Below are 14,882 nucleotides of genomic sequence, written 5' to 3' on the forward strand. Positions count from 1 at the left end.
CGAATATTTTAAAATATTTAATTTATTTAATATTTTAGCTCTCGAAGTGGCCTGGGTGAGATCTATGCGCCTCGTTTATATTTTTCACTGGAATAAAATTCCATTTCATAAAATCCCCTAAAAAAAAATCAGACCTGCGTTCTAACCCCCTTTCTCCTCAGATCTCTCTCCCTTTGTTCGCTTTTGCGGGTCCAAGGGTTTCGGTGCTGCTAGATCTCTCTCAGCGATTCGAATCCCTCTCCGGGTTCGAACGCTCTCTCTCTCTCTCTCTCTCCGCGGTGGACTCACACTTCACGGCTGCATCGCATCCGTAGATCCAAGCCGCCGATTCCGAGCCGTCGATCTGCTCCGCAGCCATGGCGGCCGCGAACGCTCCGATCACCATGAAGGAGGCCCTAACGGTCAGTTTTAGCTTCCGATTCGAATGCTTCTTTAGCTCAATTGAAATTTACATTTGCTTTTTAGCTGAATTAGTTGCTTTTTTGGTCAATGACTTCGCTCGATTTGTGATTTTTACTTCGTTTTTGCTACTTAGTTTTGTGTTAAGCTTCAGATAGATCTGAAAGTTTCTGGAATTTTCGGTTTCTGATCAGATCTGAGAAGTTGTGTTACTTAGAACTACTGAGTTTAGCACACGATTAACTTTTCACAGAGGTTTTGACAAAAAATATAAAGTGATTGATGAGTTTGTACGATAAGTGATTGATGAGTTTGTACGATAAGTGATTGATGAGTTTGTATGATCTGATCTGATTGCAGCTTCCGAGCGTTGGGATTAATCCGCAATTCATAACGTTTACACATGTTACTATGGAATCCGATAAGTACATATGCGTTCGGGAGACTTCGCCTCAGAACAGTATTGTTATTATCGATATGAGTATGCCGATGCAACCTTTGAGGAGGCCTATCACCGCGGACTCTGCGCTTATGAATCCGAATTCCAAAATTCTTGCCTTGAAAGGTAGGTTATAACTACTTGTTCGCATTGCTGGAATACCTCTTTTTGCATATACGTGTTGTCACTTTTGAAAGGTGGTCTGGTTTAGTGGTCTGCTCTTGATCTGAATGCATCATGCATGTGTGCTGCTATTGCACCAACTTTTTGAACCTCAGATTACTTAATTAGTATGCAGTAAGTTTCGTCGTAGACTAATAGATTCACTATTCATCTTGCTGATATGTTTGCACCATGTAATTAGTTGAATCAGTAGTTACTATCATATACAATCTAAGTTTTTAACTTTATTTATCTACTGGATCTTACTTACCGGCGCCTTACCTTTCTTTATGAACCACAATTTTTTTAATTCTTATTGATCATGTGTTGTCATATCCACTTGAAGCTGGAGTCCAAGGTACTACTCAGGATCACCTTCAAATATTTAACATCGAGATGAAAGCAAAACTAAAATCACATCTTATGCCGGAGCAGGTACTCGCTTCATTTGTTTACTAGTTAGTGTGTTTTTCGGCATCTCTTGTATTTGCTTAAGAATACCTGGGTCTCGTTTTCTGCGAGGTTTTAAACAGTCTAGCTTAACTTTCCCCATTGTTTCTTTTGTAGATTGTTTTCTGGAAGTGGATAACCCCAAAGATGTTAGGTTTAGTCACTCAGACTACAGTATACCACTGGTCAATTGAAGGTAAGATGCCTTAAATAAGTTATTTGAGTATTATACAATCATACTTCTTCTGGCTTTTGTTGCATGGAAACATTACAAATTAATGGTATCAACTTGCTTGTTGTGTAACTTTTGGTCTTTATTTGTTTGTTCCTCGCTGCATCTCCTTGTAGGTGAATCTGAACCTGTAAAGGTGTTTGAGCGAACAGCTAATCTGGCTAACAATCAGATTATAAATTACCGCTGTGATCCTTCCGAGAAGTGGTTGGTTTTGATTGGAATTGCTCCTGGTGCACCAGAGGTGTGTTATTATGTCTATTTATGCCTGTCCAGCATTATTTCTTGTGTCCACCAGTTTTTTTTTTCTCAGCCGAGGAAAATTGTTAGAAATTGCAGAACTGTTGGGATCTTTAGCTACCCTGTTTGAGTTCCCATAAACGAATCCCATTTTCTTGAATCTTGCCCATTGAGTGTTTGCAGGCCAGCCCTCTAAAAGTCGGTCTTTATTTATATTCAAATTTGTACTTCTATTCTTAATACATTCAATATATCCTCATAAACTATTGTGGGAACTATAGTTCCCAATGATTGATATTGTGAAACAACTCTGCTTCTGTACTAGTTCTGTTTTTCTTCTCTTTTTTGTTTATAAAGTTCACAATTTTTCGGAAATTACAACCCCTCTCTTTTAAAGCCACTTCTCTGCTGTACTGCTTCTCATTGTTAATGTTGTTTTTCTAGAGGCCACAATTGGTGAAAGGAAATTTGCAACTCTTCTCTGTGGATCAGCAGCGCAGTCAAGCTCTTGAAGCACATGCTGCATCATTTGCCCAATACAAGGTATGCAAGTTTCACCCTTTCTCCTACTATTTATAATTTCCTGCACCTCGCACTATTCACAATCTATTAATACACAAACATATATGCATCTTTGAATATTGTTGACCTGGTGTGTCTATTTTGCACAGGTTCCAGGGAATGAGAATCCTTCAACTCTTATTTCTTTTGCCACTAAGACCCTCAATGCTGGACAGATTACATCAAAGTTGCATGTTATTGAGCTCGGTGCCCAGCCAGGTTGATATTAGGATTATATTAAATTAAAGTTATATGTTCATTCATGAAATGAACTGGCTGCCCGGTTCTGTTTAGACACATGATTTTTTGTTCCCTTACACAAAATCTCCTCTCCATTAAATCTGTAAGTGCTGATTATGGTTTCTTGGATAGGGTATATCTTTAATCATTAAAACTAATTAACCATGGAGATAGTGGTTACATCAACAACAACAACAACAAAGCCTTATCCCACCAAGTGGGGTCGGTTGTATGAATATTGGTGACGTCTGCTGGGAATATATATTGGAATAAGTTTAATATTATAGCTCATAAACTAGATTAAAAACTTGTATAGGTTAAATTTTATGTGATATCGACTAAGTTTGTACACGGTTGGCACTTTCAGTTAAAATCAAATTTTGGGAAGATATTGAATATATATTGTTTTGTGTTTATTTTGGTGATTTTCAAGTTAATGGAAGTAACTGTGAGTTTGATCATATTGCAGGGAAACCATCTTTTACGAAGAAACAAGCAGATCTTTTCTTTCCTCCAGATTTTAATGATGATTTCCCAGTGGCCATGCAGGTACTGAATTATGCCAGTGTTTTTTAACTAATTGTGTATACTGTACATATGTTAATATTGAATTCGTTTATCTGGCAGATGTCTCACAAGTACAGCTTGATTTATGTAATTACAAAGCTTGGGCTACTATTTGTGTATGATTTAGAGACAGCTAGTGCCGTTTACAGAAATAGAATTAGTCCGGATCCAATTTTCTTGACAACGGAGGCTTCATCTGTTGGAGGGTTTTATGCGGTTAATAGGCGGGGCCAGGTGTTGTTGGCTACAATTAATGAGCAAACAATTGTGCCTTTTGTCAGCGGCCAGGTATGTTTGAAATGTTTTTTTTCTTTCTTGCTGTGGTGCTATGGTATTGAAAGTAGCAAGTTGTTCTTAAAAATGTTATCTTGTTTGCATTTGCAGCTAAACAATTTGGAGCTTGCTGTCAATCTGGCTAAAAGAGGAAATCTTCCAGGTGCTGAGAATCTGGTAAGATATTCTTTTATAATTCAATTTATGCTTGAGTAGTACTAGATTTTCCACAGGGGCAGTATTTAAGTAAGCATAGTTAAGCTGTGTGGAATTAACTTGAAGCTCACTGATAAGAAGCACATTGGTTACTTTTATTGTATCCAATTTGAAGTTGTCATTATAAGGAAGTTATTTAAACTTGAAGCTCACTGAAGATGTGCTTGTTAAGGTCAGAGAGGCAAGGGATTTCATCCATGTAGTGTGTAGAGATGAAATTTAATCCATAATCTTTTTTTGTTAACGTTTGGACAAGTTAATAACGCTTTGAGATAAGGGAGGTGAAGCTAGAGAAGGCCTTAATCTATATGGTGAACAATTATTGTTGATTGTTGGCTGGGTTGTACTTGGCTATCTCATTTGTTATGCCATGATTTGATAAGGTATAATCCTTTCTACTTTAATTTCTGATGTTCCTACATGATTTTTACAGGTTGTCCAGCGTTTTCAAGAACTGTTTGCCCAAACAAAGTACAAAGAAGCTGCTGAGCTTGCTGCGGAGTCCCCACAAGGAATTCTCCGCACACCTGATACTGTTGCTAAATTTCAGGTTTCCATTTTGCTTCTGTATTATTTGCACATGTTTCTTTCTTTAAGCAGTAGTTCTCTCTTCACATGACTTGTCCTGGAGGTGTTTCACATGTATCTAATATTTTTGTTTTCAATTCTATTTGTATCAAGCTTCTGGTATGCAGTTTGATGTGTTCTGGTAGTTCTTGTTCCTGGGTGTTTGATACATCTGAGTGTTCTCTAATTGGCTAGATCGAATACGAAGTACGTATAGCATTTTTCTGGTAGTAGAACATTTATGAGTAGTGTTATTGATGCTTTGTAGAGGTTAGGAGAATTAAATGAATTCAAGTGGCTGCATCTGTGTCAGAACCGGTGAGAAATGAATATATACTAAATGGTATTCTAGCGGACTAAACTGAGATACAGCATACTTGGTCAAAAGACATTGTGCTTGATAGGTTTAGATTGTATGTTCATTTGTTTGAGAGGGTGAGAGTTACAATTCTTGCACTCTGCTAATGATTTTTGTTTTCTGATGTGTTGCAGAGTGTTCCTGTCCAAGCTGGGCAAACACCACCTTTGTTGCAGTACTTTGGGACACTCTTGACAAGAGGGAAGCTCAATGCATTTGAATCATTGGAATTGTCACGTCTTGTAGTGAACCAGAATAAGAAGAACCTTTTGGAGAACTGGTTGGCCGAGGACAAACTCGAATGCAGTGAGGAACTGGGAGATCTTGTGAAGGTTGGCTTTGCGATTTGAATTTAAATGTTGATTTTCAGTTATTTACATTTTTGGTATTAATCTCTCTGATTTTTTTTCTTGTAGACCGTGGATAATGATCTGGCTTTGAAAATATATATTAAAGCCAGAGCAACTCCCAAAGTTGTTGCAGCTTTTGCTGAGCGAAGGGAGTTTGACAAAATACTGATCTACTCAAAGCAGGTGAGGAATTGTTACGTAGTAATTGGTTTTCTAAATGTTTGTTTTTATATTTGTTAAATGGTTGTTTGGTGTCTGAGCATTGCCATTGTCTTTGTTGCTTTAGGTTGGCTACACACCTGACTATCTGTTCCTTTTGCAAACAATTCTTCGAGCAGATCCTCAGGTATTCATATAATACTCCGAAAGCTTATATTTTCTATTTAGTTCTTGAAAGCTGAAAGCATAAACAGATCACACACTGATCTTTTTTCGGTGAATGTCCCATTGAAAACAAAATCCTTCCGTTTGTATTTTTTCAGTTAGTACCCCCCGCAGTTTGATATACTGTGTACATTTGGTTTGCAATTGTATATAGATGGAATTGAAACTTGTTTACAAAAATTTAAACTAAACCAGGTTAAAATGTGGTTTTTAATGTAGGGTGCTGTTAATTTTGCATTAATGATGTCTCAAATGGAAGGTGGTTGTCCAGTTGATTACAACACTATAACAGATCTCTTCCTTCAGGTGTGTTTACTTTCATTATTACTAACTTTTTACGTTATGCTGTGCTGACCTTAGCAGTTATGGATATTATTTAATAAAAAATACGGCTCACATGCTTCTTGTTTCTCTTTGTATATTTTAGAGGAACCTTATTCGTGAGGCAACTGCCTTTCTATTGGATGTTTTAAAGCCAAATCTTCCAGAGCATGCATTCCTGCAAACAAAGGTTTCTATCATTAAAGCTACTTATAAATGATCTGTAGATTCCTATTTCAGCTGGTTGACATTTTTCATCCACGCAGGTCCTTGAGATCAATTTAGTGACCTTTCCTAATGTGGCCGATGCTATTTTAGCCAATGGAATGTTCAGTCATTATGACCGTCCTCGTATTGCCCAGCTATGCGAAAAAGCTGGTCTTTATGTGCGAGCTTTGCAAGTAAGATGTGTTGCAAATTCCTTTTCTTTTAATTGTCCTCTATTTCTAATAGTAACATTTGTTCTAAACATTTTGCTTCTGTTGCAGCATTACTCAGAGTTGCCTGATATTAAACGTGTCATAGTGAATACACATGCAATAGAGCCACAGTCACTTGTGGAGTTTTTTGGCACTCTGTCGAAAGAATGGGCATTGGAGTGCATGAAAGATCTTTTATTGGTCAACTTAAGAGGAAACCTTCAGATCATTGTGCAGGTACACCATTTTTTTCTTTTTGCTACCATGATGTTAAAACCATGCCTGGAGCATTAACTGAAACAATTAGTAATACCTGCGCAGGTTGCTAAGGAATATTCTGAGCAGTTGGGTGTTGATCAATGCATGAAGCTCTTTGAACAGTTCAAGTCATATGAAGGGTTGTACTTCTTCCTTGGTTCGTTTTTGAGCTCAAGGTAATCTGTTGAAGAAGTTTTCTTTATTTTCTTGTGTTTGGATATCTCCTCCAGTTTATTCTTGATTTTTATATAACTTTAAAATTTGATACAGTGAGGATCCTGATATCCACTTCAAGTACATTGAGGCAGCTGCTAAAACTGGACAAATCAAGGAGGTGGAGCGAGTTACAAGAGAATCAAACTTCTATGATGCTGAGAAGACAAAGAACTTCTTAATGGAAGCTAAGCTCCCCGATGCACGTCCATTAATTAATGTTTGCGATCGTTTTGGATTTGTTCCAGATCTCACCCACTACTTGTACACGAACAATATGCTTCGTTACATTGAAGGTTACGTTCAAAAGGTACTATTTGAGGCTTTGAGCCTTCTTTCGACACTCTGAATTCTCTTTTGGGTTCCATCACTGAAAATTTTACTGGCTCATTGTGTAGGTGAACCCTGGGAATGCTCCATTAGTTGTGGGACAGTTGCTAGATGATGAGTGCCCTGAAGATTTTATCAAAGGCTTGATTCTTTCTGTTCGTTCATTGCTTCCAGTGGAGCCCCTTGTGGAGGAATGTGAGAAGAGGTATGTATTCACAATGCCACCCAATCCTAATTTTTACCCTTCCATCATCTTTTTTGTCTCTCACTTAATTTTCTTATTCTTTTCCCTCTCTCTAGGAATCGCCTTCGTTTACTCACACAGTTCTTGGAGCATCTTGTGAGTGAGGGAAGCCAAGATGTACATGTGCACAATGCTTTGGGTAAAATCATCATTGATAGTGGCAATAATCCAGAGCACTTCCTTACCACAAACCCATATTATGATTCACGTGTTGTTGGTAAATATTGTGAGAAACGTGATCCTACCCTAGCTGTTGTTGCTTACCGCCGTGGACAATGTGACGATGAACTTATTAATGTCACAAATAAGAACTCATTGTTCAAATTGCAAGCAAGGTTGGTGATTAGTATCTTATGACTAATTCTTTGAACAAATTTCATCTCATTCGAGTACCTGGAGGTTTACTGACTAATTCTTTGTTACTAGGTATGTGGTTGAGAGGATGGATGAAGATCTTTGGGGGAAAGTTCTTGACCCTGAGAATGAGTACAGAAGACAGCTTATTGATCAAGTTGTTTCTACTGCCTTGCCCGAGAGCAAGAGCCCGGAGCAAGTTTCTGCGGCTGTTAAGGCTTTCATGACTGCTGATTTGCCTCACGAATTAATTGAGCTTCTTGAAAAGATTGTGCTTCAAAACTCTGCCTTCAGTGGAAACTTTAATCTGCAAAACCTGCTAATTTTGACAGCCATCAAGGCAGATCCGTCTAGAGTTATGGATTATATTAATAGGCTAGATAATTTTGATGGACCTGCAGTTGGGGAAGTAGCTGTGGAAGCTCAATTGTATGAGGAAGCATTTGCAATCTTCAAGAAGTTTAACTTGAATGTCCAAGCTGTTAATGTCTTGTTGGATAACATCCGAAGCATTGATAGGGCTGTGGAGTTTGCCTTCCGTGTGGAGGAAGATGCTGTTTGGAGCCAGGTTGCAAAGGCTCAACTTCGGGAGGGTCTAGTGAGCGATGCTATTGAATCATTTATCCGTGCGGATGATGCCACCCAATTCTTGGATGTTATTCGTGCTTCTGAGGATGCAGATGTGTACCATGACTTGGTGAAGTACCTTCTAATGGTTAGGCAAAAGGTCAGAGAACCCAAGGTGGACAGTGAGCTCATTTATGCATATGCAAAGATTGATAGGCTTGCTGACATCGAAGAATTTATTCTTATGCCAAATGTCGCTAATCTCCAAAATGTTGGTGATCGCCTATATGATGAGGCTCTCTATGAAGCTGCAAAGATAATATATGCCTTCATATCTAACTGGGCCAAGTTGGCTGTCACACTTGTGAAGCTCAAACAATTTCAAGGTGCTGTTGATGCAGCACGAAAAGCTAACAGTTCAAAGACATGGAAGGAGGTTTGCTTTGCTTGTGTTGATGCTGAGGAGTTCCGCTTAGCTCAGATTTGTGGTCTCAACATCATTATACAGGTGATTTTTTTTTTGCATCTGTTTGTCTCGTATACTTCTAAGGTGAATTTTTACTCTAGGTCTGCTCATATTTATACAGTTTTCACTAATTCTTTGTGTTGATTTGAATTTTATAGGTGGATGATTTGGAAGAGGTCAGTGAATACTACCAGAATAGAGGATGCTTCAATGAGCTTATATCTCTAATGGAGAGTGGTCTTGGGTTAGAACGTGCTCACATGGGAATCTTTACTGAGTTGGGGGTTCTATATGCTAGATATCGTCCAGAGAAACTTATGGAGCACATCAAATTGTTCGCAAATCGTCTAAATATCCCCAAGCTTATAAGAGCATGTGATGAGCAGCAACATTGGAAGGAGCTGACCTATCTGTATATTCAATATGATGAGTTTGATAATGCTGCAACTACCATCATGAATCATTCCCCTGAAGCCTGGGATCACATGCAGTTCAAAGATGTGGCAGTTAAAGTTGCTAACGTGGAGCTATATTACAAGGCTGTGCACTTCTACTTGAAAGAGCACCCGGATCTCATTAATGATCTTCTAAATGTGCTCGCGCTTCGTGTAGATCACACACGTGTTGTTGACATCATGCGGAAGGTAATTGAATGTGCATATATTTATTTACGGGATTCTTAGATACTTGGTGCCCTCCCATCCAACAAAAAAGCATTGGAAGTTTAGATTTCATCTCCATGGCTTTTATGTTTACATTCTTCTGTGCTTGAAAATTGTAGGCTGGTCACCTGCTTCTTGTGAAGCCATACATGGTTGCAGTTCAGAGCAACAATGTCTCTGCTGTGAACGAGGCTTTGAATGAGATTTATGTTGAGGAGGAAGACTATGAAAGATTGCGCGAATCAATTGATTTGCATGATAGCTTTGACCAAATAGGCCTTGCTCAAAAGGTAAAATGCATTCTATTTCTAGTCTGTTCTTTGTTTAAGGTGTTCATGTGCAAGATCCTTATATTGTTTGTTTGGTCAGATTGAGAAACATGAGCTTCTGGAAATGAGACGCGTTGCTGCTTATATTTACAAGAAAGCTGGAAGGTGGAAGCAGTCCATTGGATTGTCAAAGAAAGACAAACTTTACAAAGATGCCATGGAGACAGCCTCACAATCTGGTGACCGTGAACTGGCCGAGGAGTTGCTTGTTTACTTCATTGAACAGGTATGGAACTCTTTATAAGACTCCATTTTTTCACGAATTATGATTTTAGAATGTGAATGCATTCTCTATTTTATGAGTGCATTCTCTTCACTGTTGTTCCCGGCCTGCTGACATTTCTGATAATTCATGAATTTTCTTCCTCAAATTGCAGGGAAAGAAAGAATGCTTTGCATCGTGCCTCTTTGTCTGTTACGATTTGATAAGGCCGGACATTGCCCTTGAACTTGCATGGATGAACAACATGATCGACTTTGCTTTCCCATATCTGTTACAGGTAATTTTTTTGTCTTGTTCCTAACTGATTCTTGCGTGTAAAGGGTCGTTGAATTCTTTCATCGAGTCTTGCTTACATTGTTGAGAACCTTATGTAACCTTCGTTTTACAGTTTATCCGTGAATACACTGGCAAAGTTGATGAACTGGTTAAAGACAAAATTGAAGCACAAAAGGAGATCAAGGCTAAAGAACAAGAAGATAAAGAAGTTATTGCACAGCAGGTAAACACTTTGAAATCATCTTATAAATTTGCGTGCCTTCTGGTTCTAATCACGTCAATCCCCGCATTCCCAATTTACGGTTTGTTCTTTTCTTAAACATCGTTTTGCATAATGACTTATTGAGTTAACTTGCTTTGCAGAACATGTATGCTCAGTTGCTGCCTCTTGCTTTGCCTGCACCACCAATCCCTGGTATGAGCGGGGGTATGGGAGGAGGGTATGCTCCACCGCCACCTATGGGAGGAATGCCACCGATGGGCATGCCGCCTTATGGCATGCCACCAATGGGCAGCAGCTACTGAGGCATGTTGAACTATCCCTTCGGAGTTCGATGTTTGATTTTGATGTTTTAGTCAGTAGGGCAACCTATTTGATAGAACTTACCATTTAGTGTAATTTTATGAGGTTCACGAGCCCGTCACATGGTTTTATTTTGTTCTTCTGTTGTTTTATTATGGGTTGAAAAGGGTGCAGCTTAAATAATTGTGTCATAGGTTGTGTGGATATGTTCTGTTGTCTTGTAATATTCTTTTGTAGCAGAGGCATTTTTGTTTTGGCTGGTGGTTGAGGGCGAGCTTAGAATTTTCTCCTCTGTATTATTTGTTCTGGTTTTTCGAACCTGCCCGAGTCCGAGTATAATACAAAACAGTACACTCAATCATTTTGGTATTGTGCTTTTGTTCCAATTTTTCTTGGTGTGTATTTGTTCAAACGGTTTGTCTTCTGGTGGAAGTGAGGCTTTTTTGAACGATTTCTGAATCCGTCTTTTGTATGTCATGGACCAAAGTATCAACTCCGGTGGTAGAATTCGGAATAATCCGACGGTACAAGTTGGCAATTCATTTTGTTTCGGTGTGTTTACGGGTTTTTTATTTTTTATTTCCTTCTTTTTGCCAAATGATAGATTTTGTTTGATTAGACGTTAGACTAACTATCGATGGGGTTTGAACTCACGTCGTCATGTAAGGGCTCAACATCTCAAATTTGAGTCTAAAATTCGGAACTTACGTAACAACTCAAGTTTGAGTTTTAACATTTGGTGCAAAATTTTCAGGGACTTGGGAAGCATGGAAAGCACTGCTACAACCAAAACTGACCCCTTCAATCAAAGACGGCATTATCTTGCTAGACCCGAATCCAAACTTAAATCATATATCATGAACTTGAAAGAGAGTGAACCCTTAAATCAGTTGCTTCTACATAAATACTGTTATGATCGAAAAATCCTTGCAAATTATGATCGAAAAATACAAATTTTCGAATTAACCATTCCCCTCTCAGGGTTGTAGTCACCAAACAAGTCTTTCAATTCGGAACACACTCGACCTTTGTAATACTACAACGACTTCACAAAGAGTTATGCAAAGAGCCGTTTGATAATAATTTCATTTTGAGTTTTCAGTATTCGGTTTATGGTTTTAGTTTTCACATTTTTAAAAACTAAAAGCTAAAATCGTATTTGATAATTATTCTCAGTTTTCAGTTTTTCAAAAAAATAATTGAACATTAAAAAGTGAAAATTTTAGGCCAAATTAAAAAAACTCAATAGAAAGTAATTCTCTTTTTTTTTGTTGAACAGTAGAAAGTAATTCTCAGTTTTTACTAAAAGTAACTAGCAAAAAAAATTTTAGTTCTTATTTTCCAAAAATTTGAACAAAAACTGAAAACGAGATAATTATCAAACAACCGTACAGTTTTTATCCTTTCAGTTTGGTCCTTTCGGGCCTCCCGAGTCACTGAAGTTCATTGACCTGCCACTCTCTCCCACCCAAAAAAACAGAAGAAATTCTACCAATTTCCACATCGATTTCTCTTTATCCAATTTCCAACCCCCAGCGACATCGATCGACTGACGCAAATGGTTTACCAATTCGTTATTTGGGGTCTGATCACTGTTCTCTCGGCCCTGATCCTGAGAATCTCCCTCCATATATCCACCGGCAGAAGCAACAGAAAACGCGCTGTCGCCTTCTTCCACCCCTTTACCAATGACGGTGGCGGCGGGGAACGAGTCCTCTGGTGCGCCGTCAAAGCCATCCAGGACGAAAACCCCTCCCTCGACTGCCTCGTCTACACCGGCGACCACGACGCTTCCCCTCACTCCTTGACCGCCCGCGCAGTTGACCGCTTCGGCGTCAACCTCCTCCGCCAACCCAAGGTTGTCTCTCCCTCTTCCTTTCTCTCTGAATTCAATTTTTATTCATTAATTTCGGATTCGAATTGAAGGTGGTGCATTTGAGCAAGAGGAAATGGATCGAGGAGGCCACCTACCCGCGGCTGACGATGATTGGGCAGAGCCTCGGCTCTGTCTACCTCTCATGGGAGGCGTTGACGAAGTTCACTCCAACTTTCTACTTCGACACCGCTGGCTATGCCTTCACGTACCCAATTGCCCGGCTGTTTGGTTGCAGGGTTATCTGCTACACCCATTACCCCACAATCAGCTGCGACATGCTCTCCCGGGTCCGCCGGCGGAGCTCCATGTACAACAATGACGACTTCATTGCTCGGAGGTAGGCCTATTTGTCAATTTTCACATTTGCTAATTGCTGGTAATGAAACCCATTGAAACAAAATGGGTGGAAGATGATCACTTTTCGCATTTTTTTTGTTTAGCCGAAAAAAGACCTTGAATTGAATTGAATTGTTGTTGTTGTTGTTGTAGCAATTTGTTGTCCAGCTGCAAAGTCGTATACTACAATTTGTTTAGCCGGATGTATGGGATTGTAGGATCTTGTGCTCATCTTGCTATGGTTAATTCGTCATGGACTCAGTCCCATATCGAAAAGCTCTGGAGCATTCCACAACGGACTAAGCGGGTCTACCCTCCTTGTGATACTTCTGGACTTCAGGTTTGCTACATTTTACTTGGAAACTTGGTTTTTGATTTAAAAGCTTGTGTGTAATTGTGTAAGATGAGCTGCAAATGTGCAATTGCCTTTCTGTGTGATGGTTAACAAGTTGCTGTCTGTGTAGGCGCTTCCCTTGGAAAGGCCAGCTGAACCGGCTAAAATTATATCTGTTGCTCAGTTTCGGCCAGAGAAGGTGGGCATATAAACCTTATGAGCACAAGGTACTAAGATTTTGGTGGCTCATTTATAGGGCCTTTATTTGTTGTGGCTATTGGCTAGTCCTTCCTAATTGATTGTTCTGTTCTCAGGCACATGGTCTCCAACTTGAGGCCTTTGCAGTTGCCATAGGTAAATTAAATGCACACTTCCCCAGGCCTAAGCTTCAGTTTGTGGGTAGCTGTCGGAATAAAGCTGATGAGGAAAGAGTCCAACGTTTGAAGGATAAAGCAATTGAACTGAAGGTGGACGGGGATGTAGAATTTCATAAAAATGTCATGTACAGGTCTGTGTTAAGGATTTCATGTTATGCATCCTTTCATGCAACTTATAAGCAATGTGTTTCTCTTGCTCTTATTCTCTATTGAACCATGCATGCATGGTGTGTTCACAAGTTTAATATAGTTGGCTGGCTTGAGTTGTTGATTGCTTCCTATTTGAGGTTTGAACCATATGAGTAGTGAGACTAATATATACGGCATATAATACTTCTGGAAAGGACTCGGGTAATTAGCATAGTTTCCGCTTTAATCAAGTGAACCCTGTTTGGATTGTGTTATCACATTCTCAGCCTTGGTTAGTTTTCACATCTACAGGGACTTGGTTCAACTTTTGGGAGGAGCCATTGCAGGAATCCATTCAATGACGGATGAACACTTTGGCATAAGTGTAGTGGAGTACATGGCTGCAGGAGCCATTCCAATTGGTGAGCATCTAAAGTTATCTGTCGTTTGAACCGAACTTTTTATCTTACCTTAATGATTTTTTTTTCCAGAGGTCGCACTTGGTGCGATGGCAAGTGCCTTCGCCCATGAGCGGTAGGTATCGGGTTCGAGACTTGGGAGCAGCCTCTCCATAAAATGGGGGTAAGGCTAGCCGACATTCACCTCTCCCAGACCCTGCGTAAAGCGGGAGCCTTGTACACTGGGTACGACCTTTAATGATTTTTTTTTCCCTGTGCTGATATTCTTCATGTTTTCCCTTCTTGCCTCAGCACATAACTCTGCCGGCCCGAAAATGGACATTGTTTTACAGGAAGATGGATGGCAAACGGGATTTCTTGCCCGTACTGTGGACGAGTATGCAGATGCCATTCTCAATGTCATAAAGATGCCAGAAAATGAGAGGCTGGAGATGGCTGCAGCTGCGAGAAAACGGGCTGGCAGATATTCGGAGCAAAGATTCTATGAAGATTTCAAAGCTGCAATCTCTCCAGTACTCACTTAAATGGACTTCACATCAATCACAATATACTTGTAACTTAACAGAGGAGCTTTTTGCGTGGGACTTCAGTTGTATTGCATATTTTGTTACCCTGAGTCTTACCAGTAAATGATCAGATTGTGCTACTGTAACTCTAAATGTTTGGTAGTATCGGCTTTCACATCATATACCAGCATTCGATATCCACCGTCTACTACTCTTCACGACGCTCTTTATTTTCGGGTTCTCTGTCTTTCTTTTCCATATTATTATGGAGAAGTTGAGTAT

The 14,882-nt window shown here is 39.5% G+C and overlaps 2 protein-coding genes across 4 annotated transcripts; both read left to right on the forward strand.

The window, feature by feature from the left end:
• The first annotated feature begins 72 nt into the window (after positions 1-72).
• LOC126628510 (clathrin heavy chain 2-like) lies at positions 73-10,992 on the forward strand. 2 transcript variants are annotated; one of them, XM_050298228.1, is made up of 29 exons: positions 74-401; positions 760-964; positions 1,347-1,435; positions 1,568-1,646; positions 1,799-1,926; positions 2,367-2,465; positions 2,594-2,702; positions 3,193-3,272; positions 3,351-3,578; positions 3,675-3,740; positions 4,213-4,329; positions 4,839-5,036; positions 5,121-5,237; positions 5,341-5,400; positions 5,658-5,744; positions 5,866-5,949; positions 6,026-6,160; positions 6,248-6,415; positions 6,500-6,612; positions 6,707-6,959; positions 7,048-7,184; positions 7,280-7,558; positions 7,650-8,652; positions 8,769-9,254; positions 9,392-9,562; positions 9,642-9,827; positions 9,979-10,101; positions 10,213-10,323; positions 10,464-10,992. In XM_050298228.1, exons 1-29 carry the CDS (start codon positions 357-359, stop codon positions 10,623-10,625), a joined length of 5,118 nt encoding a protein of 1,705 aa, XP_050154185.1. In that variant the 5' UTR covers positions 74-356; the 3' UTR covers positions 10,626-10,992. The 2 variants fall into 2 exon arrangements, with proteins under 2 accessions (XP_050154184.1, XP_050154185.1); XM_050298227.1 differs by having other exon boundaries at positions 73-401; positions 6,026-6,415.
• Positions 10,993-12,007: 1,015 nt separating this feature from the next.
• LOC126630415 (GDP-Man:Man(3)GlcNAc(2)-PP-Dol alpha-1,2-mannosyltransferase-like) lies at positions 12,008-14,780 on the forward strand. 2 transcript variants are annotated; one of them, XM_050300541.1, is made up of 8 exons: positions 12,008-12,481; positions 12,550-12,836; positions 12,989-13,175; positions 13,300-13,368; positions 13,484-13,677; positions 13,988-14,097; positions 14,167-14,257; positions 14,386-14,532. In XM_050300541.1, exons 1-7 carry the CDS (start codon positions 12,182-12,184, stop codon positions 14,211-14,213), a joined length of 1,194 nt encoding a protein of 397 aa, XP_050156498.1. In that variant the 5' UTR covers positions 12,008-12,181; the 3' UTR covers positions 14,214-14,257; positions 14,386-14,532. The 2 variants fall into 2 exon arrangements, with proteins under 2 accessions (XP_050156498.1, XP_050156496.1); XM_050300539.1 differs by lacking the exon at positions 14,167-14,257 and having other exon boundaries at positions 12,014-12,481; positions 14,386-14,780.
• The last annotated feature ends 102 nt before the right edge of the window (positions 14,781-14,882 follow it).

This window comes from Malus sylvestris, chromosome 7, assembly GCF_916048215.2.
Source record: "Malus sylvestris chromosome 7, drMalSylv7.2, whole genome shotgun sequence".
Taxonomy (NCBI): Eukaryota; Viridiplantae; Streptophyta; class Magnoliopsida; order Rosales; family Rosaceae; genus Malus; species Malus sylvestris.

Bases quoted from the DNA above. Each gene is read 5' to 3' on its own strand.
- LOC126628510 (XM_050298227.1), top strand. From the start codon at position 357: ATGGCGGCCGCGAACGCTCCGATCACCATGAAGGAGGCCCTAACG. The intron at 3,579-3,674 runs GTATGTTTGAAA...TTGCATTTGCAG, and splicing joins TGCCTTTTGTCAGCGGCCAG to CTAAACAATTTGGAGCTTGC. The intron at 10,102-10,212 runs GTAATTTTTTTG...TTCGTTTTACAG, and splicing joins CTTTCCCATATCTGTTACAG to TTTATCCGTGAATACACTGG.
- LOC126630415 (XM_050300539.1), top strand. From the start codon at position 12,182: ATGGTTTACCAATTCGTTATTTGGGGTCTGATCACTGTTCTCTCGGCC. The intron at 13,176-13,299 runs GTTTGCTACATT...CTGTCTGTGTAG, and splicing joins GTGATACTTCTGGACTTCAG to GCGCTTCCCTTGGAAAGGCC. The intron at 13,678-13,987 runs GTCTGTGTTAAG...TCACATCTACAG, and splicing joins CATAAAAATGTCATGTACAG to GGACTTGGTTCAACTTTTGG.